The following is a 26,895-nucleotide window of genomic DNA, read 5'->3' as shown; positions in this document are numbered from 1 at the left end:
CGCTGTCAGGGTGCGTTTGGGACTATGGCTTCCACTACGTCAGGAGATGTTCTGCCCACCGGCGGTGGCATCTTCACCAGCATCCCAGACTTGTTTTTCATCCCTGAGTTTGTGAGTTGAGTGAATGTTCGTCCGCATGTGGTTTGTTGTGTCAAGTTGTTTGATGTGCCCTTCTTCTTGATTTTGCTCTCAAATGAGGGGCGAGTGGCAGTGTTGTTGTAGGATTTGGTTTTTAGGCTGATCAAGGATGAACATCTAAATTCAATGTTTGGTTTGCAAAACTGGGCTCATTTACTTATTTTTTTCTTAATTTTCTAAAATTCTCTTGAATTTAATTTTTATTTGCACTATTTTCTAAAGATTAACTTATTTTCAACTTGCTTTTTATTATCTGCAACTTTCTACTGCTGATGATTTTAAAAATATATGCATCTAATTGTTTTTTTCTACTTAAATACATTTTATGTGTATTATTATTTAGTAATTTTCTTTTACTTACTATTTTAAGTCCATTGTATTTCAAAAATTGTATTTGTGTTACTTTCCGATTTTTTAAAATATATTTTAAAAATAATTATCTGCTATTTTCTGTTATAGATAAACAAAATATATAATTTGCAATAAATAAAAAAAAGAAGAAATATAAGCAATTATTATTTTTATTTTTATTTCTAAATCATATTTTAATTTATATTATTTTCATGTTTTAAATATACCTTTTCTATTTGGTTATTCGATTATATATATTAAACTTTTAAAAAATGACCTTAAATCGTTAACATTATTTTTTGAGTTTCTATACTTGGAATCATGTTTTCTTCTATGTCATTTGTATCTTAAATACAATATTTTATTTGCAGCTATTTTTTTTATTTAAGAAAAAATATACATTATTTTCCCAAGATATTTTGTCTTTTTTATTATTCTATTTCTTTAGTTTATAAATATTAATTTAAAACTTTGTCAATTTATATTTAATTATTATATATATATTTAATTTATATTCAATTTTTATATTTTCTTTATTGTTTTTGCAATTCTCTTTTATTTTCTATTATGTTTTCTGTATTTTTGAATTATATCGTTTTGAAACTGTTAAAATAAATACTTTTCTTTACCTTGATTTATTTTAATAATTTTTTTTTTAAGCTTACGCAATATCCTGGCACCATGGCAACTAGTACACCGACAGTTGAGGCCAGTCAGTTGCCATAGCAACAACGAAACACACACAAAAAACTTTCAATTGTTAAAAATGTGCTGTTAGCGTAGTAATAAAACATTGGTGCATTTTGGGTTTTCTGTGTAAACTAGAGCAGGCTGCTGTTGACTTTCCAGCTCATCGTCATACTGTAACGGTGACAAACAAAACATTTGACTGAACAAACCCAATTAAAACAAACTCGTCGGGTCAGCGAAAATGTCGTTATGTCGCAGAGTAAATGAAATGTGCAACGCAGAAAATATAATTTTTGGGTTGTAGCTACATTATGTTGAGCACTGCGTCAAAAATGCAACAAAACAGTTTTCTTCTTTTGGAGAAAAAATAACAAAAATTAAATTAAGAATATTCAAAAATTCTATCTTTTTCAGTCAATATGGAACAGTTGAAAATCATATGAACGACCTTGATTTCCAATCACATGATCCAACAAAATTTGGATATAATGGTTCTTCATTGCACACATTATGAACGATTTGAAAGGTTATTACCCCTAATACAATAACATTTACATTGAAATCTGATTATGATGCTCCACCTTGACTATACATTTTAAAACTAACAATTGGGGGCCATTTTTTCTTTGGCGTGGAAAAAAAGAAAAGAAAAAAAGGAAATGGAGGGGAGGGGAGGGCGTAAATCGAAACCGGGCATCTTCTCGGCTCCTTTTACGGTGTGGGCTGGTCGGGTCGGTCCTTCCAAAACCTGCTGGTCCAGTTTTAGAACAAACGCGGTCCATGTTTGCCCACAACAAGTGACCGGAGAGGGCAGACGGGAGATGTTTGCTTTTGGTGGCAGGTATTTCGACGCAAGACTCAATAAAGACGTAACACTACGTGAGACAAGCCACATATTTGACATTTTGACAAATCTCATGGCGCACCACCCAACAAAAATGTCACAGGAAGAACTTAATTCCTACAAAATCATGATTGATCGTGATTTATATAAAATATTTTTAAGCTATAATTTTTTGATGGGTATTTTGTACAGTGAAAATTTAGTCAGCTTCAGTGTAGTACCACGTTGTGCCACAACTTAATATGAGTATTGTTGTATGTTCTGTTTGTATGCGTTGCTGCTCTGTGTGTCTTAAAGTTTGAAGTTTTAAAGGGAAAGTCAACCCCCCAAAATGTCTTGACAATAACATGTTCGATGCAGTCCCACTAGTCTAAAGTGTTGTCGAAGCAACACTGACTGTGCAAGTTATAGAACTGGAAAGGACTAATGAAATTAAGTTTCTAGGTTTCAGTATTGATGAACATTTAACATGGAAAGCGCATGTAGAATATGTCAAATCTAAGGTGTCACAAATCGTAGCCGTGCCACACAAGGTCAAAGAATCTTTGAACAAGAATGCTTTGTTATTGTTGTATAATTAATTGATTGTTCCAGACCTGACCTATTGCATTGAAGTGTGGGGGTGTGCAGCCAAAACCGACACTGAATCCATCTTTCAGAAACGTGCTATTCGTGTTGTTTGCGGTTGTGGATACAGAGACCACACTAACCCATTATTTATACAACTAAAACTTTAAAATGTAATGAATAGATGGAGTTTAACCGCCTTAAAATATTGTATAAAGCCCATCATGAAATTTTACCAGTTAAAATTCTCAGTCTATTTGTATTTAAATTTTATATATATATATATATATATATATATATAGCACAAGGACACGCAGAATTATTTTGTAGTATTGTAACACTGAAAACGTCTTGACTGCTCGCTGTTATTCTTTTGTGTGTGTGTGTGTGTGTGTGTGTATGGGGGGGGGGGGGGGTGATTGATCGAGTGATCAGCATATGTGATTGCTTTCACTTATTACAATTGATTAGATTTTTTTTAAGGGGTGGCTTTGTTTTATGTGATTTAGATTGTATATTATGTGTAAACGCTCAACCAGGGACGGGGGTTGTAAATTAGCATTTGCTAAACTCTGTATGCTCAACCTCAGCTGTTAGCTCTACTTAGTGTTTATGTCTGATTCCATTGTCCTGTTAAACAAACTAATACAATGAAAATGAAAATGAAATTAAATGAAAATGGAACAGTTGGGTATTTAAAAAAAATACAATGATTAATTTTATGGTATTGTGTGAGTACAGTAAATTTGTGGGAGTGACAAACAGCTCAAAGCTAACTTTTCACTTCGTCAGAGATGTTATACAAGAATTTTCTTGACATTTTTTGACAGCGAGACAGGGAAAACAGGTGTAAGGAATATTGTAAAAAGTGTGTTTAATTATTTTAAAAGCATGTTTTAGTACATTTAAATATTAGTGCTAAGCGACCTAACTACCTGCCTACCTGAGTAAGCTAACTTAAAGGTGAAGTCAAGCCCTACATTTTCTTTACAATATGTTCTATGCACTTCCACTAGTCTAAACATGGCATGTTGATTAATATTAAGAATCGGAATAATAATATAAAAAAAAATTGGGCTTGCCTTCCCTTTTAAGTGCTAAACTAAGCTAAGCTAAGCTATTCACATATTTGATTCAGCTCTTACATTTATTCTGAGGTAGGGCTTGCCTAATGAAGTGGCCAGTGAATGTATCGAGCAAATTCAAAGCCAAGAAACTTCCTTCAGTGAAAATCCGAGATCAAATAAAGCGTTTCATATTTGCGAAGTACATGGGTCTGCTTGTAATATTCGGGGTGTGGCATTGATTGCGAGTCACTGACCCGTAAGCAGAACACAGCATAACAGAAACTGTACTGTTTGCTCAGCTTTCCTGCATTTATTCTCTTTATGAAGCATTACACTACTACGACACTTACTCATTAACTCTTTACAATAGATTCCAGATAAGAGGAGAAATTGCATATAATGCACACACAATGTGGAATGCAGTAGAGCGGGTTTTCTGTGATCATTAACGTACAATTGCTCACTTGACATATAGAATGCAGATCTTGAACCACATGCTGCTTTTTTTTCTGCTCTGTTAAAAGGGCCTATAGAGTGATTGGTCATTGTGTGTGGGCACATGACTAAGCCAGGTGGCACTAGTAATGCCCACAATGAATGGTGCTTTTCTATTCACATCTTGAGATAAAATCCGACGTTTTCACGCTTTAATTAACGGACTTCAGGGTTAAATATTTACCATTGTGTATTGTGTTCATGCTAACATACTTTCAATGGGAATGTTTGACAAAGGAGACGGGGATTGGGGGTGGAAAGTTTGTTTTTTGAAGGCTAGTTGAGTGCCATTATGGTTTTCTTAAAGGGAGATGCTGACAAGTTCACATGCTAAGAGCTGTTTAATCAGCATTTCAGGCTAACTAACATTGACTTCTTGAGCTTTTAACACGATCGCTTTAACTGTGACCTTTAACCCTAAACTCCTAACCCAAGGAAACTCGTTCAAGTTGGGTTACATCTTCCAAAATTCTTTTTTAAAGGTCTCAGAGCAGGGGTGGGCAAACTCAGCCCTCGAGGGCCGGAGTCCTGCAGGTTTTGGAGGTTTCCCTCTTCCAACACAAGCTGATTCCAATCAACAGGTCGTTATCAGTCTTACTGTATGCAGAGCTTGCTGATGAGCTGATCATTATCAGCTGTGTTGCAGAAGGGAAACATCCAAAACCTGCAGGACTGCGGTTCTCAAGGACCGAGCTTGCCCACCACCGTCTTAGAGCCATGTCAAGTCAGACATAAAACTAATCAGTGTACTGAAGCATTCAATTTTTAACAAACCTAACTATTAAAACATAACATCCCAAGTTTTAACCTGTACAGCTCCCGCAGACAGAGAAATGAGGCAGTTATACAACACTTCTCAGACAGTTTAAGAGAGTTAATAACTCATCAAAATAACAGATAACATGGGGGACAGACTAATGTATCGATTTGTGAAAAAATATACAATTGACCATATTTGGGCATACAGGGTTTCCGCAAAACAGTGATGATATTTTGGGTGTCTCATAAGATGTTTTCTTTGATTTTTTTTAAAGCAATTATGATTGTTTTAGTCTTAATTCACACTTTAAAGAACACATCAAATTCCATCTTCTTATTGTGCACTCTAACCCCAAACTCTCTAACACTACTATACACATTCATTGTTAAAAAACAAAAACAAAAACATAAATTTAGGTAAAAATCCTAACCCTAACGTACCTAAACTAGCCCTGATATATTTTTTTGTGTTCCTGTCTGGCAGGTGTTTGGCGGCCTGGTGTGGATCCTGGTGGCATCAACTCGTGTGTACCCGGACCACCCTTTAGGCTGGGTCATGTTCGTGTCCGTCTTCTGCTTCGTCTTCACCACGCTCTGGTTCTTCCTTTTCCTGTGCGGAGCCAATCAGAGCAGCGTCTGGCCCGCCTTGGTAAGACACGCTCACCGCCACTGCTGATTGGCTAACATTCTGTAGTGGAACCTCGGAATTCCTGTTAGATTTTCATTTGTGGTCATCACTTCTCGTCACCCCGCAGGACACGTTCTACCATTTCTTGGCGGTGGTGTTCTACTTGAGCGCGTCTGTGGTGCTAGCCTATATCACCGTGCTCAAAGGCTGGGGAATCACCATCAACTCGGGGGGTACACCGGTCATTGCGTCCCTCACCGGAGAACGTCTCAAAATCTACAGGCTGGACATTGCCGCCGTGGTGAGATGTCACCCAAATGCACAAATGAACCATTTTTAAAATTGCGTCCGCAGTAGCCTGCCGCCAATAACAAGTAATCGACCACATGCCACAAGACGGCAGTAAAACACCTTTTTTTATTAGACAAGGTTAAGGCCTGACTAAATGAAGCTCATTAACTCACTTCAAAATCTTTTCTTGGCCCTAAGATACCACAAGATAATGCCAAAGCACTATTTTTATATTAGACATGGCTTTGGTCTGAGCACAAAAAAAGATGTGAGTTTTTGAGCCAGAAATAGGGGAGAGATTGATTGCATCACCAAAATCTGTGAATTTGTGAATGACAAACTGCCAATATGGTGGTGCATGTAAAAAGGTAATATATATTTTTCCAGTTTTTTTTTAATAGCTCTTAAAATCAGATTTTAAATGTATTTTCCCCCTTATTTAATTAGCATTTTGTGGCTGTATTGCAAATGTATGACTTTTTTTTAAATGAAGAAACTGTGTATAAATAGATTTTAGGATTAATCACTATATATATCATCGTTTGTATGTGTAAATATAGTTTTACACGTTTAAATAATTTTAAAGTCAACCAAAAATTTTTTTGTCTTACTTAGCATGAATAGGTGCATAATTTCAAGTAAGTTATTCTTTCCTTTTTTTTCTTTTCTTTTTTTAATTAAATCGTGTTGCCCAAGTACTCACCTGAAACTGACCCATGTGTGTGATGTCATCCAGGTGATGTCATACGTGGCCACACTCCTCTACTTCCTGCACGCGATCTTCTCCGCCATCCGATGGAAGAGAGCCTAAAGGGGATCCCAAAAATATGTCAGTCACCTCATCCTGAACACAGAACCACTTAGTCATACTTATTATTATTATAATTTTTTATATTATTATTATACTGTATACATTTTTTTATATAAGCTGTTACAGACAAGTTACAAAAGTCACATGACTGAATGAGCGGCAAACAAACTAAATGTCAAATGTTTGAGTTTTACTATGCTAATCAAATCTGCAAATAATTCCAAATTATGAAATATTGGTCATACAAAAAGTTTTGACCACTGAAATGTTTTTTTTTCTCTATAACATTTTGCCATGAAAAGTTTATGATTGGCAGGAAAAAAACAAAAAAAACCAAATTGCTTTTTATTACTAAAGTATGTTGTGAAAATGAAATCAAGTAATTGTCACTTAAATTTTTTGGGGACAATTTAAATATGATTGTTTTTATGCAGTAGAGAAACATTACAAAAACAATAAAAGTAAAATATTTTTTATGATTTACACTTTTTTTTCAAATAAATTTGAAAAATCCACATTTTTGATACGCTTTAACATTTTTAGCATTGCACATCTGTCATGTCTATGAAGTGCAAAAAACAACCTCCAGTTCAAACCTAAAATATGAGTTTGCCATTTTTTAACACAAACATAAAATACAAAAACAATATATGAAAATCCCTGAAACTTTTTTAATTTTGCTCAAATTTAGCATTTATAGCACTTCACATCCACCATGTACTAAATCCTTTTTTAAGAATATGTATATTTTTTTATGTTTCAAAAAATATAATAATTAAAAACTACACACATTTTAAATGTAACAAACAGGCAATGCTTTGTATTTAGCAAAAAAATAAATACAAATACCTTAATGCCATCATTGCTTTGAAATGTGGGCTAAATTTAGCATTTTTAGCACAGCATGCCTGTTTATGAAATGTAAAACAATAAAATATTATCTAATTAAAATATAATTGAAATATGACTACGATTTGTTTTAAATGATTTTCAAAAAAAAAACACACACACACATAAAATCTAATAATTCACATTTTCACTGCAACACGTTCAACAATTTCACATATTAGTTACCACTGTTTTCCCCCCGTTTTTTTTATATGATTGACTAATACATTTTCATGAGAACACACAAAATACACTAAGGACAATTGTGCTTTCCTATAAAGACCAAGTGTCCAATTTTTCAAATAAAAAGTGAGTTAAACATATGAAACCAAATGTCATGGTGAACTTTTGTGTATACAAAATGCTCACCATTTTATTCTTTTGTGTTTACAAGCAATCTGTACATCATCCTCAAGCCTTTCAATCCTGCTTTTTATTTTTGAAATGATCACATTATATGTCGTGCATGGATGAATGTTCCAATGCGATTAATTGTCTGAAAATGCTCACTTTTTGTATATACTTGATTAATGATTTCGCTAAACGCATATATTTACAAATCTGCAATGTGAAATAAAAGAATACATAGACTTCAAATGTGTCTGCAGATTATTTATGACCACTATGATAGATGTAAAAATGCAGTTTTTGTTTATTTAAATCTCTTTAAATGAATGTAAAGCGGTATTATTCTACTGCATACATTTAAAGACGCATACTGTAAGTGTGGTCTTAATGCTTCAGGCCTGTTTTTAGTGGTAACATGTCCAAAAGTCTTCATTTTGATCATGTCAGTAGCAAATGCAGGGATGGGCAACTGGAGACCAAACTTTGAGTATCCCCTTGATTAATTCCTTCCTCCACCTCCCAAAATATTTTGGGGAAAATAAAATAAATAAATAAATAAACACGTTTCCTATATTAGAGTGAATCCCCAAATACGCAGTTATTTTTTTCAGTATATTTTTGTTCAATTATTATTTTTTTTAATCAGTGATTATTTTGTATAATTTTGATAAATGAAAAAAAAATCCCCCCAATGCATTTCAATGGGCATCAACCATACACAGATTTTTGCTATTCACGGCCCGGCCCGGCCCGTATTCCCTGCGAGTAGTGGCGTTCCACTGTATGGTTAAAATATGTCACCCTTCACCACTAGATGACAGATACGGGTTAGTTACACTTGCACTGTGTCTTATAGTGCCTTATACTACAACATGAGTAGGCCAAATAATTGTTTGCAGATTTGGAATGACATGCAGGAAAAACAGAAACACCAACAATACCAGAACCGGTTAAACTAGCCTCACTAGCATTTCTACCTGATCGCTATTCCTTCAGTCCCCACCGACCAGGACAAGGAAAAAAAGGTGCGACTATTCTGGGATGGCGGCGACCACTACTCAATCCATGGGAAGTCTGCCCAGCAGACTGGCAATATGTGTGACCGTGCCGGATATGTTCTACCTGCCCGAACTGGTGAGTGACCTTCACCAATGACCACATCAAAGAAGCGACGATTATACTTGCTTTCATTTGGATGATTTCTATTGGAGCCATTTTGTGAGTGAAGACCCAGATTGTGTAAGGAAGATGTTTCTACATAAACACAGCTGGTCTTTTTGCTGTCTTGGGTCTTGCTCAGGCACCATTTTATGAACAGGTGCAAGTATGTCAACGCTTGGATTTCTGATAATTTGAAAGTTTGTTTAAAGTTATGAGTTGTCAAGAAATATGATTTGATCTTCCAAAAACAAAGCAGTTTGCTTTAAGACCATTAGCATAAAAAAACATTCATTTTCATTTTTTAACCTTTCAAATTCCAGTTTGAAAATGTGAAGATTGTAGCACAAACTCAAACATGTTTTATATAATAAACACTGAAATCAATAATAGATTTTTTTGTTTTGTTTAGATTTTCTAGGTTCTTAAGCAAGAAATCTGCATTTCTCTGACAGATTGTGTAATGAACTCATTATAAAAATATTCATCTCAATTAGAAAGTGTAAAAAAGATCAAAGCACTGGTATTCATAATAACGTATGAAATCTGTTTTCACCTTGTGATCTTGTGTGCAGGTGACGGGTGGGCTGGTGGGGATCCTGGTGGCGTCCACCCACGTGGAGCCACCCAACCCTCTGGGCTGGGTGATGTTTGTGTCCGTCTTCTGCTTCGTCATGACCCTCCTCTGGGTGGTCATCTTCATCGCCGGATGTCACAAGAACGGCTCAACGTGGGTCACCGTTGTAGGGCGTCTCTCCGGCTGTATTCACTCCCACAGCGGCGCAGTTGAAGACACCCATTTACGAACATTGCCCATCTGAAAATTCCAAAAGAAAGCATATTACACTTAAATGCAGTTAGACTGTACTTTATGATTGACCAGGGGTCTGCAACCTGCGACTCTGGAGCCACATGTGCTCTTTAGTACCTGTTTCCTGTGTCTCGCTGTGGATCTCTAAAAAATAATTAATAGAAATTAATACATTTTTAACATATGGATTTGTATTTTTAGATAACGCATTCTTCAAATGAATTGATTTAGATAAAAATGAATAAATAAATATTCCCAAAAATGTCAGTTCACATTTTTAAGTTGTGAAAAATAGATGATTTTTTTTAATTACCTAAAAATGTCCAAAAAGGAAGAGGAAAACAAGAAATTTACCATAATATGTCCATGAAATTGCCAAAAATGTCAGATAATTAATTTGCTGTTTTAAATAAATTTGGCTTTGGGAAGTCATTTATTCACTGGGTGTCAGTATTATATGATTCTCCTGAAGCTACAGTTACTACTAATGGGATTATATATCAGAGTTTTACTCTACAGAGAGGCACAAGACAGGGATGCCCACTGTCCCCTTTATTATTTGCAATATTTATTGAACCGCTTGCATTAGCCATACGCCAGGAAAGAAGGATTCAAGGAATTCACTCTGGGGTAACAGAACATAAAATTAATCTATATGCCGATGATATTTGACTTTATTTAGAAAAGCCTGCTATTTCGTTAGGGGAAGTATTTAACTTAATAACTAAATTCTCACAGTTATCAGATTATTCTATTAACTGGACAAAATCAACACTTCTATTACAGAAAATTCATGGAACCCTGCAAGCCAGGACCCACACTACACATTTCCTATAGGTAATTTAAAATACTTAGGCATAAAAATCTCACCTAAATTAACTGATTTAATTCATTTCAACTTTACTCCACTTCTGGATAGCATTTATAGCGACTTGGAGCGCTGGAATAATCTTCCTATTTCTCTAATAGGACGAATAGCCACTATTAAAATGAAAGTTTTACCCAAAATAAACTATTTTTTCTCAATGATTCCATTTAAACCTACGGCTAACTGGTTCCAGTTGTTGGACTCAGCCGTTACAAAATATATATATATATATATATTTTTTCTTTTAAAAGAGCTCAGTATTGTTCATTCGGTAATGTCATCATCATTGCTCTTTTTTTTTTTTTTTTTTTTGTATGTGGGTGAGTATGTGTATGTGCGTGTGCGTGTGCGTGTGTCACTTTCCTTTCTTTTCTTTGGTCCTTCCTCGGGTCTCCTGACGGCGGTGTTCGATTTAGGTGAACGGTATGGGATTTTTTAATAGGTTTTTGGTGAACTAACGAATAGACACACACTCACACGCACACGCACATTCACATACTCGCCCACATACAAAAAAGAAGAAAGAGAGCAATGATGATGACATTACTGAATGAACAATACTGAGCTCTTCAAAAAAAAAAGAAAGATAATTGAATAAAAAAAAAGGCAGAAAAAGAAAATGTTCAGAAAATACCCTAAAATGCCCCCACCACCACCAAAAAAAGAGGCAGAAAATTACCATAATATATTTTGGGAATTGCCCAAAAAGTTTTTTTTTTTTAAAGAAACAAAGCAACAAACAAAACATTCAAAAAGTTACTATAACATGTCCAAAAATAAAATAAAAAATCACAAAAAATATTATAAAATGTCCACAAAAATACCAGTGTCATAAATTTGCTGGCAAAAAGCCAGAAAAAAATGTCCAAAAATATCCATAAAAAAAGGAAGTAGAGAGACAATAATTCGTTAGGGGAAGTATTTAACTTAATAACTAAATTCTCACAGTTATCAGATTATTCTATTAACTGGACAAAATCAACACTTCTATTACAGAAAATTCATGGAACCCTGCAAGCCAGGACCCACACTACACATTTCCCATATGATTCATATGCCCATGAATTTGTTGAAAATGTCAGAAATTTAACAGAAAGGGAAATGTTGAAAAATGTATGAAAAACAAAGTATGAAAAAAAAAAACCACACCAAAAAAATCCCAAAACTTAAGACGAAAGGTAAAAGAAAATGAATGTCAAAGTATTGGATGCTGCTCTCATACTTTTGTATTGTGGTGCAGCTCTAATCATCCGTTGGGCCCTCAGTAGACTAACACTAACATTTTCCTTCATCTCAATCTTCAAATGTTTTGCGGCTCCAGACACATTTATGGTTATTTATTTGGCCTAAAATGGCTCTTTTGACAAAAAGGTTGCTGACCCCTGTGCTTTACATTAAAAGGATTGAGATTAGACAATTAGAACTGATTATAAAATTTTGTGACAAGAAGGCAAGATTGTGATGACAATGTGATGAGAGAATAAGGAAAAATTAGGACACTTGATTAGTATATGAGAAGACTTGCCAAGCATCAAGTAATTTAACTTACTATGTGTGTGTATTAGGATTTTGCCTATCACGCTTTGGCTGTGTTGTTCTACCTCAGTGCTGGGGTCGACTTAGCCTTCATCACCTTTCTTATGAAAGCAGGAGAGTTCAGAATCTACCAGATTGACATTGCTGCTGTGGTAAAAACATTTACATAAGCTTCTTACTATATCTTCTGTTCTATACCCAATATGTTAATGTGTGTGTTGCAGGTGTTTGCCTTCACAGCCACGCTGCTCTACTTCATTCACGCCGTCCTGTCATCGCTGCGGTGGAAACACTTCTGAAAACATAACGATCCTCCTAATGACCAACATTTCAATTAGCATTGTATTAGCATTTCCTAGTCAGCCTACATTAGCATTTTTGAGCCATTCAATTATTTTCTATTGCCCTTTTATATTCTTCATAAATAAAATAAAACATGTTTATGTGGCTTGCTTTTCACCCCTTGATTGCTCTGTGATTTCATGTTGGTTACACCAACAGTAAAAACGCAATTTTTGCAAGCATGTGCAACTTGGTGGTCTGTAACATTGATTCAGTCGCACTTCCTGGTAAATTACAACAACAAAAAACTAGCTGCTGACAGTTTGCCAAGTCCATCAACACGCACTAAAGACTCAAATGAATCACGAGATCCATTTGATTTTGAAGTTGCATTTTATTTAAATGCACGTCACAAATCTAGACAAGGAAGACTGTTGTCTTGTGACATGTCATCATGGTTATTATCATATCATACAATAAATTCACATGATTAGAAAATAACGACATCAATATGAGCTGTTCACATGAATGGCGGTTCTACCAGATGGTGCGCTTGACGCCCGCCCAGAAGGAGCGTTTGAATCCCTGGCTGGCGCGCACGTCGTCCCAGTGCAGACGTGTGTCGGGGATCTCGTGCTCGGGTTCCGGTTGAGGCCGGGCCCCCTCCTTGGGGGAGGCCACCAACACGGGCAGCAGGCCGCGCTCCTCCCGGAACTCCACCACGTGGAGCTGCTTTTTGTCCGCCAGCATCTGGTGGGTTTCCTGACAAATGTATGAGGATGGTGTTGGTGGTCACATGATGTTTACTGAAGTGTGCATGTTGTCCAATATTAGATTCAAAAGCTTTCAGAAGTTATATTACCAGCAAATAGACAGTGAAATTTCAGGATGGATATAGGAAATGCGTATTTATTAATTTAACAATTAGTTAAAACCATATAAATTACTTCTAATTATAAAATACAAATTTGTACATATACAGTATAATTTATATACTATATTTTTAACAACGAATTGATTAAAAATAATAAAACTTTGGATGCATGCATGATAAATGCATTTCTGACATTTACATACATACATATGCATTTTAATGATTAATACTAAGTATAATATACTTTTTAGACCGTTTTTAAACGGGCTCTTAAGACTTCTTTTTATAAAAAACTTTTGCTTGGGCAGGATTTTTAATTTTTTACTTTGTAGCACTGAGATTGTTGAAATATAAAGTGCATTACAAATATTTTTTTTTATTATTATTATAAGGTTATTTACCCAATTAGAAAATACATTAATACATACATTATTTTTTTCTTCAGCCAAAAATATTTTTGGACAACAGTATATTAATTATTATTATATTACAATTAAAGAATATTTATAACACCATAACCGCATAATTAAAAAAATAGGGGTGTCAAAAGTAGTGCGTTCATTTAATGTTCCTTTAACTGCACTTTTTTTTACCGCACAATTAAGTACTGCCCCTTACTTGGAAAGCCTGTACTGGGGGAATTCCAGTCACAACGCAGCAGACACATCCACGGCAAAATTTTGCAAGAAAAATGCACTGAGCTGTCACCAACAACCTACAAATGTACAATTGTTTTAAAAACCCAATGATTTCCGCCACCCTGACCGCCTTGGTGGAAGGCACTAGAAATGACAAAAGCCCAATTGGAGCCCTGCGGGCTTTCTCCCATATGGCGTAACCCCGACTTTTAACTTAACAACCAATTGTTTTATTTAGGTGTGTGGGAGCAGAAAGGAATTACACATCTCCACCATATTTTCTTAGATAATATGTTTATATCATATACATCCTTGCTCCAAAAATACAAAATAAAAAAATGATTTTTTTTACATTATCTGCAAGTTCAAAGTATGATAAAGAAACAAATTCCAACAATTCGGGGTACGCGCCAACCGCCTGTTTTTGCTAAAGATATTAGAAAGCTTTCTCCGACAACAACAAAAAACCTCTCAAAAATATATGTTACTTTCGTATACTGATAAAATGTATTTACCCATATCGAAATGGGAGACAGACTTGTCTATAGCTCCGAAATCTGACTTTTGGATTCAAGTTTGTGAAAACGTATTTAAAATGACAAAACACACAAATTTACAACTTATCCAGTCCAAAATTATACATAGAACATATATTACTCAATATATAATGAAGAAAATGGGACTCTCAGACTCCGACATTTGTCTCCAGTGTTTACAAAACACTGCAGACACTTATTTTCATGCTTTATGGTAATGCGCTCCGGTTATGTATTTCTGGACTAAAGTCTTAGAAAAACTTTCCGCTATCTTGGACTGTAGGATACCTTTATCTCCAAACTTGTGTTTGCTAGGTGACCTAACAACAACTGACTTACCACGCAAACAATTTCAATCTACACTTGTAGCCCTTAATATCGCTAAAAAAAAACAATTATTGTTAACTGAAAAAATAAACAAACTGAACATCGACCAATGGTCTAATCTCCTCATAAAATCACATTTTAATGGAAAACATATCTGCCTCGAATAAAAAACAAACATCAAAATGTATACATCTAAATCTGGTTACTTAATTCTGCCTGTTAACGAGAGCCACCACATTGCGATAACTTATATTGCTGTTTCTGTATTTGGCAATTTGTAACTAATGGTTGTGTTTTTATAGTCAGGAACCCAGTTGCTGCCAGCAGAATCGAGCAGACCACATCAAATTACACCTTACAGTCACCAATTCCTCAAGATTCACTTTCAATGGGCACTAAGGGTTAAGGTGGAGACACCGTCTTCGCCCTACAACTCCCCTCCAAATTTAATGCACCCCACAACGGGGGGGAGGGTGCCTTGGATTCTGAAGTATTCGGTTTAGGTGAACGGTATGGGATTTTTAATAGGTTTTAGGTGAATTAATGAGCACACACTCACACGCATGCATGCACACACACACCCGCACATACAAAAAAAAAAAAAAAGGAAAGCAATGATGATGACATGTCGAATCGGTAAGATTACCGAATTTACAATACTGAGCTCTCTCTCTCTCTCAAAATAAATAAATAAAATAAAATAATAATACTAATTAAAAATAAACTACAAATGCAATTATGCTAGCTAGTGGCAGTAAAATTACCTCAATATAAATCAATATCACTCATTTTTTTACATCAGAGAACATTTTTAATTTTAACTCAATTCCATGAATTATAAAATTACTGAATCGATAACTAAAAGATGCAGTCATATTTCTATTAGTTTAACATTTTCCACTTCTCTTTTAACAAGAGTATGAAAAAAAAGAAATTTTATTGTACATTTAGAACATTGCAATTAAGCACGAGTTAACTATTGAAGTCATGCGATTAATTCCGACTAAAAATTTGAATCGCCTGACATCTCTAATAAAAAATAAAATACTTTAAATGTTACAGTAGATTATGTGAACTGTGAACATCCGCCTGCCATTACCTGTTTGGCCAGGCCAGAGAAGAGCGCCCTGGTGACGTTGAGCAGGTTGACCGAGCCGTCCACTTTACAGTACATGTCCTTCAAGCCAATCAGCTTGCACATCGTGATGATGGCGCGGTGACAGTGAAGGCCGTAACCTGGAAGTGGACATCACGGAAACCTCTTTGGAAATAATTTTTACGAGGACAAGAAACCATTTGTTATACAACAGTTTGTACCTTCGGTCTGTTTCTTCATACGAAGCGTCGTCCTTTTGAACCTGGATTCAATGTCATGATAAACTGTTGACCAACACAAACATCAAATGTAAAGGGAAAAAAATGACTTGCATTATTTTTCACCATTTTTGCTTGCTTGGCGTCTTTTTTCTCCTCTTGCCCCCTTTGAAATCAAGTACAGGGGTACCACGACTATGCAGACAGTACACAAAATGCTCGCAAGTATATATTCTTTATGTGTCTATATATGTGAAAAAAGACTAATGTTCCATTTTAGTTTTGACAGCCTTTTTTGCACCTTTTTTTCTGCCCTCTTCTAACAAAGCAAGTACTAAAGTGCTGCTAAAACATTTGTCTTTTGTTTGTTCTTTAAAAAAAACTAAAACTTTTGTTTTCCATTCTGCTAGCGCTAGGTGTGACATCTTGTGAAAAAAAAGGACATTTAAATGTCAGACAAAGACGAGCTTTTGGAAACATTGTGTGCCTCATGAATCACACGTCAAGACTCAAGTAGAAAACAATTTTAAAAAATAAGGCCAAACCTCCTTGTTGCTCACTTTGTTAGGTCATTGTGTTGAGCTGACTGACAGCAAACGCCTTGTTGACGTCTCGAATGGCATTTCGGCAGCCAATTGCGCATTTTTTTGTTGCTTTCATATTGCAGCAAACAATTTTGAGGCATTTTTCTTCCAGTTTGGTTCTCAAAGTGGCGACTAGCAATCGAAGTGTGTACTCACTGGTGTGGTCGTTGTATCTTTCTATGAAGTACAAATAGTGGATGGCTCGATTCTTTGCCTGCACAAACACACGTAATTATGATCCCAAAGTCAACAGAATACAACAACAGGCACTTCAATATCTGCACAACAAAGCATCTAATTCAAGAGCTGTATGGGAAAATTCTACTCTTAAAGACACCGCAGGACGATTACCGCTGCCAATAAGTTTAAGAACTTTAAAAATATATATTCAAGGTACTCATAATGTCAAAAGAGTTCTAATCATTACTCTCACCTTCCTCAGAGCTGTTCTTCTGTCTGCCGCCTTCCCTACGGCAAAACCTGCACACAAAATGGAGTCTCCTCATTCACACATTCTAACCTTGTAACTAAATTGAAAATGAAAAAGAACTTGTGATTGACAGGCAGCTCCATTTCGGATTCTGTACCGAGAATCCTTCGCTTTTAATTCATCCTCTACAGAGCAGTGATGAATCCGGCGTACCCCAGGGTGCTGAGCTAAGTCAACTTTACATTCAAGATGGAAAGCGGAAAATTGACTTCTTTTTTTTTTAATGAATGAGCCAACATACAGTATACATTGACTTCAAACATTAACATAAAATGAGTCCTAAAAGTAGTTTAAAACACTGGATCATTCAAATACAATTAGGACACAACATTAGGTACACCTGCACAATACACTAAATGTCACCTTCTATTGCTTATTGTGGTGGTTTGCTGTAGGGGACAACCACACTGAGTTTGTACCTGCAGCGCCTTGACCGTTGCCCACGGCGACCAAAGCACTGATGGACCTCTTCCTGCCATCTTTTGCCGTCATGTTGAAAACACTCTTCACCTGTGGCACAACAACAAATGATAAATAAGGACATTCAAACATGTAAAAAGGCTTTACAACCACAAGGTGTCAGCACTGATAAACTACAAGGAAGAGACCTATAGGTATGATAGCCAACCAATTTGACTAAGGCTAGAAAAGAGGGCTTGTGGAGATGGCCATGGACATCACCTCTCCATGTTCTTTGATTGCATCACACTTATTTATACTCTTTCCTCACCTATTCCCTTTTCTCCACCTCCCTCCTCCTCCTCTTCTTTGCTGTCTGTATTCAGTAATCGCATGCTGGTGTCATCGTCCTTGGGAGTCCAGCCTTTTTATTCCAGTAAGCCTTTTTCATTTCATTAGGCTACAATGAATGTGCACACAAACACACACACCCCCAGAAAAGCACTTGAGATGGTAACATAAAGTGGCCATCGGGGGAGTCTAATTCCTGCGACATGGCTCTTTATTTCTGGATGGCTGGAGAAGATGCATGAATGGAAAACACACACATAATCTAATTGTGTGTGTGCGTGTGTGTACTGAAAAAAGCGAGTAGAGGTTGAAGACAATCTTCTGTTTCAATTTAGTATAACTGTTTAGATTTAGTCATAACTGTGTTAACTCAGTAAAGCTTGATGAGTGAAGATTCTTCCTTCCTCTTATCTGGGAAAAGGAGTGTGTTGGGAGGTTTCCTGTGTTTTATCTGAGGATGTGTATGTTTAAGTGCTGTCAGAGTTTCTGCTCATCAGGTCATCAGGTCTAAGGTCTAAAGGACAGATCTGGGGTTGAACTAAAATATGATGCTGTCAAAGTCTTATTTGCTTTCTGCTGTCTCCCTTCTGGGGTTGAACTAAAATATGATGCTGTCAAAGTCTTATCTGCTTTCTCCTGTCTCCCGTCCATTATTCACAGGACTGGGAGAGAAGAGGGAGGGACAGCAGAGGAAGCGGAAGGGGAGGGACTTTTTAGAATGACTGAACTATATTAACGTTTGCAGGGGGAAAAGCGTTACACACGAGGAAGAACAATGCCGGCGTTTGGCCCCTCTCTGTCATCAAAAGCTTTTGATAATAAATCCTTCGAAGGACCCTGATTCACAGATCTCAACTCTGATTCTGAAAACAACTTTACGAACACGGGAAAACTTAAAAGGATCGTTTTCCAACAAGGTACACACATCAAACGAGGTTTGACTTCAAATCTCATTACCTCACTGTTGGATAATGAACGGCACTCACCTCAATGACACGAGAGTCGAAGTCTTCATAGGTCTCTACAAAAAAAAGGAAAAAAATTAGCGCACACATATACGCAACAGTCCAGGCTAACCGAAAATTAGGGGTAGTACAGACAGACACAGACACACAGACACACAGACACACAGACACACACACACACACACACACACACACACACACACACACACACACACACACACACACACACACACACACACACACACACACACACACACACACACACACACACACACACACACACACACACACACACACACACGCGATTGGAGTCGGTTCCAGCTGGGTGCCTATTGTGGTTTCTTTTCCTCACTTTATTTTTACAACCTGCAAGTTCTTGTTAGCAGCGAGGGCGCCAGGGCGGTAAAAAAAAAAAGGGGGGGGGGGTAGTCCAAGCGAAAGGTGGCGACAGGCATCGCTGCGCATATCTGAGTCGCATAAATGCTACAACAGCCATACAGTCAGAATATACAAAATCTCACAAATATACTGCACTAATGTATAATATTATGTAACATGAAAAATATAGAAAAGTGTCTTATTTGTGCATGTATTTGCAAACTTGTTAGTAAATTGCTTTGTATAATATTATTTCCAATGATTAGATACATTCTAAATTATAATATTGATGAGTGTTTGACATAAAAAAACAAAACGTTTTTTATTGTTTTTTTTTTAACTCTTTGACTGCCATAAACGTTATAAAACGTTTAGCATAAACCTAGGGAAGGGCGCCGAGGACGTTAAAAGACGTCCCCTATGTTTTTTTGTTTTTTTTTCAAAAACGGGTGCAGGAAAGCCTTGGGCAGCTGTGCTGAAAGTATCAGGCAGATCTGATTAGTCAAAGACTCGTTTTGGCCCCTAGAGGGCAGCGATGACTCTCTTTGCACAAGGTTGGATGGGCCGCCCACCGTGGGCGTCAGTAGAAGACGTGAGGCGGAGCTAGAGTGTTGAGGAGACAATGGCTGAATAAGCCCACAATGGCTGCCCAAGCAACCGGTTGCAAGCAGCTCACGCTTGAGCATTTTTTTCAAAGACGGAAAGCATCAATCAATACTAAAAAGCGCATTGATGTCAACGATGATGATGACAACGAGCTCTACGCCAAAGTTGGAAGCTTTGGCGTGACTGTTATGAACACGTAGTAAGCCTCACCGGTAAGCGCGGCTAGCGCGGCTAGCGCTGCTAAGGCCGGAAAACGCGCACAATAGCCGGCCGGGTACTTCTACACAATCGGACATTCGATCGGGCGATGGAGAGTTGGCATCGACCAATGCAGATTGATGATGATGATGAGGAGGACTCCGAGCTCTACGCCAAAGTTGGAAGCTTTGGCGTGACTGTTATGAACACGTAGTAAGCCTCACCGGCTTAGCGCGGCTAGCGCTGCTAAGGCCGGAAAACGCGGAGCTGCACAAGCGGACATTCGATCGGACAATGAAGAGTACCCCGAGTCCAATGCATATTCATCGGAGGAGCGGGTACAGTCTGATCATGGAGAAGACACTGTTTCTGGACTACGATGCCACCATGAATGGAGTGGATAAAATGGATCAGAACATCTCCTACCACCCGGTATAGCAACTGAAGGACACGGGGAAGCGAGACGTAACGAAACCGTAACGTAACCGTAGCATGATCCTGATATTAGACTTGATGACACACTGCAGTATATACTTGCTATTCCCCGGAAAAAAACGGCCGGCAAGAAAGTGGCGCACGCGAAGAGGCAATCTGTTGTGCAAATGCTGTTGCGTCTCTTTGCACGCAGGAGAGTGTTACAAAAAGAAAAACTGTCGTTGAAACATCCACATATTTGTAAATAGCACCACAGTTGCACACATTTGTAAATAGTTTGCCAAATTGTTGTCAAATTGTTACACTGTTGAATGTAAATAAACGTATTTTGCTATCAAAAAACACTTTTTCATTCTTGGTGGTAGTGTTTTATAGAAGTAAAGCACTATTTAGGTGTTTGTGGCATCATTCATGGACAAAAAGAAGTGTCAAATTCACTAGAATGCATGAAATAATATCGTTTCACTAAAAGCTTGATTTCTCCGTATTTTGGTCCAACACAGGCGAAATTGGGTCAAACTAACCATTTTCTATTGTTGATTACTAAAGAACGGAATAAGGTAGAAACAAACTCTTTTTTTCTGATGAAAGATGAAAGTCCAATCTTTCATTTGGTAGTACGTGTGTTTCCATAGTCCAAACAGAACATTTTCTGTGGACCTTGAAAATCAGTCAAAATGCTTAAATCGGCTGGCACTGGCGGCATCCCTTTTCTGAAAACGTCTGGCAGTCAAAGAGTTAATGTCCATGAAAAACATGCTGAAAAAATCCATCAGGTTAAAAAGAGGGAACACAGATTTAATAAAAAACATAAATATAATAATTTTTGAAACACATTTAAAAAAATGCATGCATCCATTAAACAGTCAAAAAAATCTGCACCAATTAAAAAATGTATACGTTTAAAAATGTAAAACAAAAAACATTGTCCCTAAAAAAACAGGCAAAAAAAGAAAAACGTAATAATTTTTATTTATTTACAAAAATTCAATACCAAGTCATAAATTGTATAAACAATGTGTTTTGAAAAAATAATTATAGTAATGGGTGGCATTATAACCACATGCAACATGGCCGCATGACCCAATCAGACATGTGAATAAAGTCATTTGAGGAAAAGGATAAAAAACAACAATTAGCAACCAACGTTACCTCCATTGGGTCCCGGATCAGGGGCCCCCAGACTGATGCCCCCCCATGAGTTCCCTGTCCAGCCTCGTTCCCGCTTTATCTTCATCCTCTTCCTCTTCTCCCAGTCATCACGCTTACGCACTGCAAGGGAGGAAACAACACATTTTCACAACATCATCAAAAGATTGTGAGAGTGTGTGTGTGTGTGTGTGTGTGTGTGTGTGTGTGTGTGTGTGTGTGTGTGCGCGCGCGCGTGTACATGTGCAGAAGACCGATGTGTGTGTCTTTTGCAATGTGTATAGAAGGTTAAAGTACACTGTATGTGTGTGTTCGTGTGTACATGCCTAGTTCAGCTTGTACTTCCTGCTGCTCAGCCTGTTCTCTGCGGCTCATACTCTGCAAAGTGCCGTCTTTTAACACTGGTGCATTCAGACCGGGCCACATGAAGCCTCCGTGACCTATGCAGTCAAGTTAAAGACAAAACTGTCTTTTAAAGTGAACTCATGAACACTTCAGAGATCCAAAGTTCATTCCCCTCACCTTCTCCAATGGCCTGGCCTCGGTTCAGATCACGCCTCAGCTTGCGTTTGGTTCTCTTCCCTCTGCCCTTCCTGGCGCCGGCCCCTGACTCGGCCAGCACGCCTTTCCAAAGCTCTTCGGCCGTCACTGGGCACAAACACGCCCTCAACATTTATTAGTTTCCCTGATCTATTCTCAACCCTATTGAGAATATTTATAGCATAGTAAGTTTAAAAAAATAATAAGTATAATATCAAAAAAACGATCATGAACTGCATTTACAGGTATTTTAAAGTGGCTTTCCCTTGAATAGCATAAAAAAATATGCTCCCATTAACAGAGATTGGAAGTAACGAAGTAGTTGTACTTCGTTACTTCCCACTGTACTTGAGTAATTTTTTCCATTACTTTGTAATTCACGGGGAATACTTTTATACAATACATTTTCAAAACAGAGGGTCGTTACGTGTTACTTTTCTTTTATATGCATGACAATGATTAAAAAGATAAGCGCAAAGCTGTTGTCAATGTTCCTGGCTCAGCCAATCATATGAAGCGTTACACACGGTCCCGGACATCCCCGTTTGGGATAGGCTCTATCTCAACCTATGAGATGACGCGATGGAGTGTCGAAGTTGAAATGAGATTGAAACTGTCAACATTATGGACTCCACTCAGAAGGAGCCAGCAAATCAGCTGGCTGTCTACTCAGTCCGCCCAACCATGGCCTTACCTGCGGAAAATGCTCACCTTGGTCGACTATTAACAAGGTGTTTTTTTTTAAGAACAAGTATGTGCTGCTTTGAGGACCCCCTTTTTCATTTATCACTCAGTTCCTTAAACCCCAATATTAGATTTGGCAGAGGCATCTTTCGTTGAATTACAGTTATAATTCTTTAATAAAAAAAAACCCTCCTGTAAACATCATTAAGCATATAATTTATACATGTATTTAAGTCAAGTTGTAAAATGTCTGAAGTCCTCTTGTTTATGTTTAACAAATTTAAAACATCTTAAATCATGTTGTTGAAATACTGTCTCAAATGTTCTCCAATTTCGATACTGTAAATGTATAGCCAGGAAACGTTTCTTGGGAGGAGCATTATGGTGGTCTAACGTCTTGGCCTATCAGCTATCCAGTCATATATTCAGATCAGTGGGTAATTGACTTTAGTTTAGCATTAAATGCTATATTAGCGTAATAAACAAGCTTGGTTCCATTTGTTTGCTGTCAGATTTCATGAAGCACTTGATATTTTTTTAACTCCTCTCAATGGCATTTTTGGTTGATGCAGTGAAAACTTAATTCATTTCCATTGCATGTTTAAACCAAGGGCACCATCTAAAGGAGTAAAACAAATGCTGCAAGCAAGGGCTTCATGAGGCGATTTAGTCAGTTTTAAGGGTTTGTTCAGTGATGGTCTTTTAAATTGAATGGTCTTCAAATTATATGACACGAGGAGGAAACAATAACATCCGGTAAAAATACTTCTTACATTTACTTGTAAAGGACATTTTAGTCGCGTGTACTTTTTCCACTTTTACTTGAGTAATTATTTAAATGAGCACTTTTACCAAAGTATTTTTTAATGCAAGTAAATGCACTTTTAATCAAGTACAGAATGTCAGTACTTTTCCCATCTCTGCCCATTAAGAACAATACATTTTAAAAAGTAAAACAAAACAAAATACTTTGTAAACAAAAACAAGTGTCTCGCAGCGGCCATTGAAAAAGAAATACAATTTGAAAAATCTATACATATAACGGCATTCACATTCATGCAGATAATTTTTAAATGACTCTACAGTGGCATCAAAATAAATTAACACCCATTAGATACAATGCATATTCGCTTAATAAGATGTGTTCAAAAAAATCTTCCCCAAACTTAATGATAATGATAAGCACCAGAGTATTCCCTAATAATTTGGACTACAGCATTAGGCTGGGGTGGTGTACTGTTTATTTACTCAAATATAGATGGTTCATGCATCTATAGTGGCTACAGGAGATCTTTATGAACGTGCAATGCAAGATCATCATTAATACTACGCAATGTACTTGCTTACTAATCATACATGAAAGTGTCTTGTCTTGCTGTAAGATAATAAATTGCTTCCGTTGGTGCTACCGTTTTGGTTAGCAACACAATTTAAATGGACTCTGCAGGTAACTGTTCATCCTGGATTCCTGATGTTAGCATTTGTCCTTACGCTTGTTGAAGAAGCTGCCGTGTCTGCTTGGCTGCCAACACGCCATGGGCACAAGAGGTGCGGGGGTCGCTCGACTGAGCAGCTGTGATCCATGGAACGCGCCCCCGACAGCGCGAAGGGGAGTTGCACCTGAGGAGAATACGCAGCCGTGATTAGACAAATCAGTCAGTGTTTGTGCAAGTGTGCGATTCTCCACTACATTATTTACGTTAAAATAACAAGAACAAACAGAGACAGACGCCTTAATAATAAGTATAACCATACGGTCAAGTCGCCGTCCTGACTGACAAACTATGCAGGATTTGTCTCAGAAAAAACAAAACAAAACAGATGTCACATTTGGAATCACAAACACAGGCATAAAACATAAAAACACAATAAACGGCCTTTAAATAGTCCAAAAAATAAGCTAAATGAGAAAAGCCTCACCTCCAACAGCGATACGGAGGGTATAACACACGCGAATGGCCGCCGCCATGTTGGATTTCTGACGGGTCCTCCAAGGCAGAAACGAGGTGGCTGAGCTTCGCCTGTTCAAAAATCGGCAAACAACTGCGTACCTGTTTGAATTACTGTATTTTTATTTTTCATTATTTACTATTAGTATTGCAATACTCAATTATTGTAAAGTTTATTACTATACCACTTATTTACAATTCATTGCATCATGTATTTATTTTTTTTATAAAATAATAACATAGAATTTCTCTCTCTCTCGCTCTCTCTCTCTATTTTATTTATTAATTTAATTGACTTTTACATTTATGTTTTGGTGATATGTTAAGTATTATTTTTTAAATTAATTTAATAAATGCAATTTTAATGGCATGACCAAGTCAGCTTGGGTATGCTTCAGCTCACCCGCAACCCAAGTGAGGATAAGTATAGAAAACATACAGTAATGGATGGCAACAGGAATGGCATGCACTTCGACCCTTTTAGTTATTCATTATTTGAGTATGAAAACCTGGAGATTTTTTTTTTGTTGTTGAAATTTTCAGTAAGGCTTCTGTCATGATTGATTGCATATTCAAGACCCAGCAGAGCCTCATTTCCGCCCTTTGGCATCAATTATCCCATCAAGAGACAAGCAACAATTAGAACATGCAGAATAAAGTGAAGTCATCGAGGGGGATGGCATTAAGGGAAATTGTTGTTAAACTTCTGCTACCAAAATGCTGCGAATGAACAAATCTCTGTAGCTCGGGTTTCATGCCATGTATTGATTAGAGCACATGACAAAATGATCATTTCAAATGTGCCCAAGTGGTGCGTGCTAGCCGTGTTAGCTTCCAGCGCTACACAGGCCAGCTTGTGGCTATTTCTGGTCAGATGGATGCTAACGTGAGTCATTACACAACAATAGCGTCTTAGATCTTGGATCAATATTCTTCCACTTCCATCCTGAATAACGACAAAAGTCATTTTCATTAATCCAAGCTTAAATGCAACTGCCATTGACTTTCCACTTCAGGCCAAATGGGAAATCTTTGTAAGCATTTAGCAGCGGGCTAACGGTCGATTTAAAGTTTCTACTTTCGGGATGATATCATTATGTATTGTTGGTACAAGTGTGTCTCACACTGTATCCTCTTTATTTTTGAGTGAATTGTTGTGTCATGTTATCGTTCCCTATAGCTTCGAAATGTACCGTGTACAAACAGGCCACTGGCACTGAAAGCTTGACTTGTGATGTCACATTGTATAAACACAAATAATTAACTGCAAGGCATTATTTGTCTGTCTTGACTGTATTTAAAACATGGAATAGTTTTGAAAATGTTCAGTCAAAAAAAATACAATGGTAAATAATTTGAAGGATTTCATGTGAAGAAAGGCATCAATCTTCTGTATTTAGTAGCAACCATCAGGGGATATAAAAAGTCTACACATCCCTGTTCAAATGCTAAAAGAGTTATTTAACTTTTTTTTTAATGAATGTGAGACACAATTTAGCTCAGTTTAAAAAAGGAAAGATTTAAATACAATTAAATAAATAAATAAATACATATGAACAACAACAACTGCAATGAGGTTGCACAAGTGTGCACACCCTCTTATAACTTAGGATGTGGCTGTATTCAGAATTAACCAATCACACGCCAACTCATTGGGAGTCAGCACACACCTGCCACTATTTCAAGTGCCTCAAGTTAACCCCAAATAAACAACCATCAAAAAACAGTTGTCCTAGGCTTTTCCTAATAATTTCTTTTGAAACAGCAAATTGCAGATTTGAAATAAGAATCAACCAATATTGAAGAAAACGAAACAAATCCATCAAACCTCCATTTTACAATCCTTGTACAACGTTACTGCTGTGAAATGACGCTTTTCCCCCCCAATAATAATAACAATGCATTGGATTTATATAGCGCTTTTCTAGACACTCAAAGACGCTTTA

General features: G+C 36.9%; 3 protein-coding genes across 4 annotated transcripts in view; 2 read left to right on the top strand and 1 right to left on the bottom strand.

The window, feature by feature from the left end:
- LOC147164175 (myelin and lymphocyte protein-like) overlaps positions 1-8,120 on the top strand; it is an 8,170-nt gene extending 50 nt beyond the window's left edge. The window contains exons 1-4 of the mRNA XM_086092296.1: positions 1-111; positions 5,396-5,560; positions 5,667-5,840; positions 6,567-8,120. The exon at positions 1-111 is cut by the window's left edge and continues 50 nt beyond it. Coding sequence (XP_085948422.1) covers positions 25-111; positions 5,396-5,560; positions 5,667-5,840; positions 6,567-6,641 — 501 coding nt within the window. The 5' untranslated portion in view covers positions 1-24 and the 3' untranslated portion in view covers positions 6,642-8,120. The remainder of the gene's footprint in view (positions 112-5,395; positions 5,561-5,666; positions 5,841-6,566) is intronic.
- Positions 4,475-24,987, bottom strand: mrps5 (mitochondrial ribosomal protein S5). Of its 2 annotated transcripts, XR_015096799.1 has the most exons (14): positions 24,921-24,987; positions 24,492-24,620; positions 22,299-22,424; positions 22,103-22,216; positions 21,780-21,899; positions 19,032-19,066; positions 17,715-17,805; positions 17,239-17,285; positions 16,962-17,019; positions 16,225-16,287; positions 16,007-16,143; positions 13,074-13,294; positions 9,592-9,852; positions 4,475-6,637 (listed from the first exon to the last, which is right to left on the bottom strand). XR_015096799.1 is itself a non-coding variant. In XM_086092294.1 (12 exons), the coding sequence occupies exons 1-12, from the start codon at positions 24,967-24,969 to the stop codon at positions 13,070-13,072; spliced, it is 1,194 nt and encodes a 397-aa protein (XP_085948420.1). In that variant the 5' UTR covers positions 24,970-24,987; the 3' UTR covers positions 12,907-13,069. The 2 variants fall into 2 exon arrangements, 1 of the variants encoding a protein (XP_085948420.1); XM_086092294.1 differs by lacking the exons at positions 4,475-6,637; positions 9,592-9,852 and having other exon boundaries at positions 12,907-13,294.
- LOC147164174 (myelin and lymphocyte protein-like) lies at positions 8,874-12,582 on the top strand. The gene is made up of 4 exons (XM_086092297.1): positions 8,874-9,011; positions 9,611-9,778; positions 12,280-12,402; positions 12,475-12,582. The coding sequence occupies exons 1-4, from the start codon at positions 8,919-8,921 to the stop codon at positions 12,547-12,549; spliced, it is 459 nt and encodes a 152-aa protein (XP_085948423.1). The 5' UTR covers positions 8,874-8,918; the 3' UTR covers positions 12,550-12,582.
- Positions 24,988-26,895: the final 1,908 nt, after the last annotated feature.

This window comes from Leptonotus elevatus, chromosome 13, assembly GCF_054856555.1.
Source record: "Leptonotus elevatus isolate MCC_2025b chromosome 13, RoL_Lele_1.0, whole genome shotgun sequence".
Classification (NCBI taxonomy): domain Eukaryota; kingdom Metazoa; phylum Chordata; class Actinopteri; order Syngnathiformes; family Syngnathidae; genus Leptonotus; species Leptonotus elevatus.
Note: the sequence above shows the minus strand (reverse complement) of the source record. Positions and strands in the feature narration are given on the sequence as shown.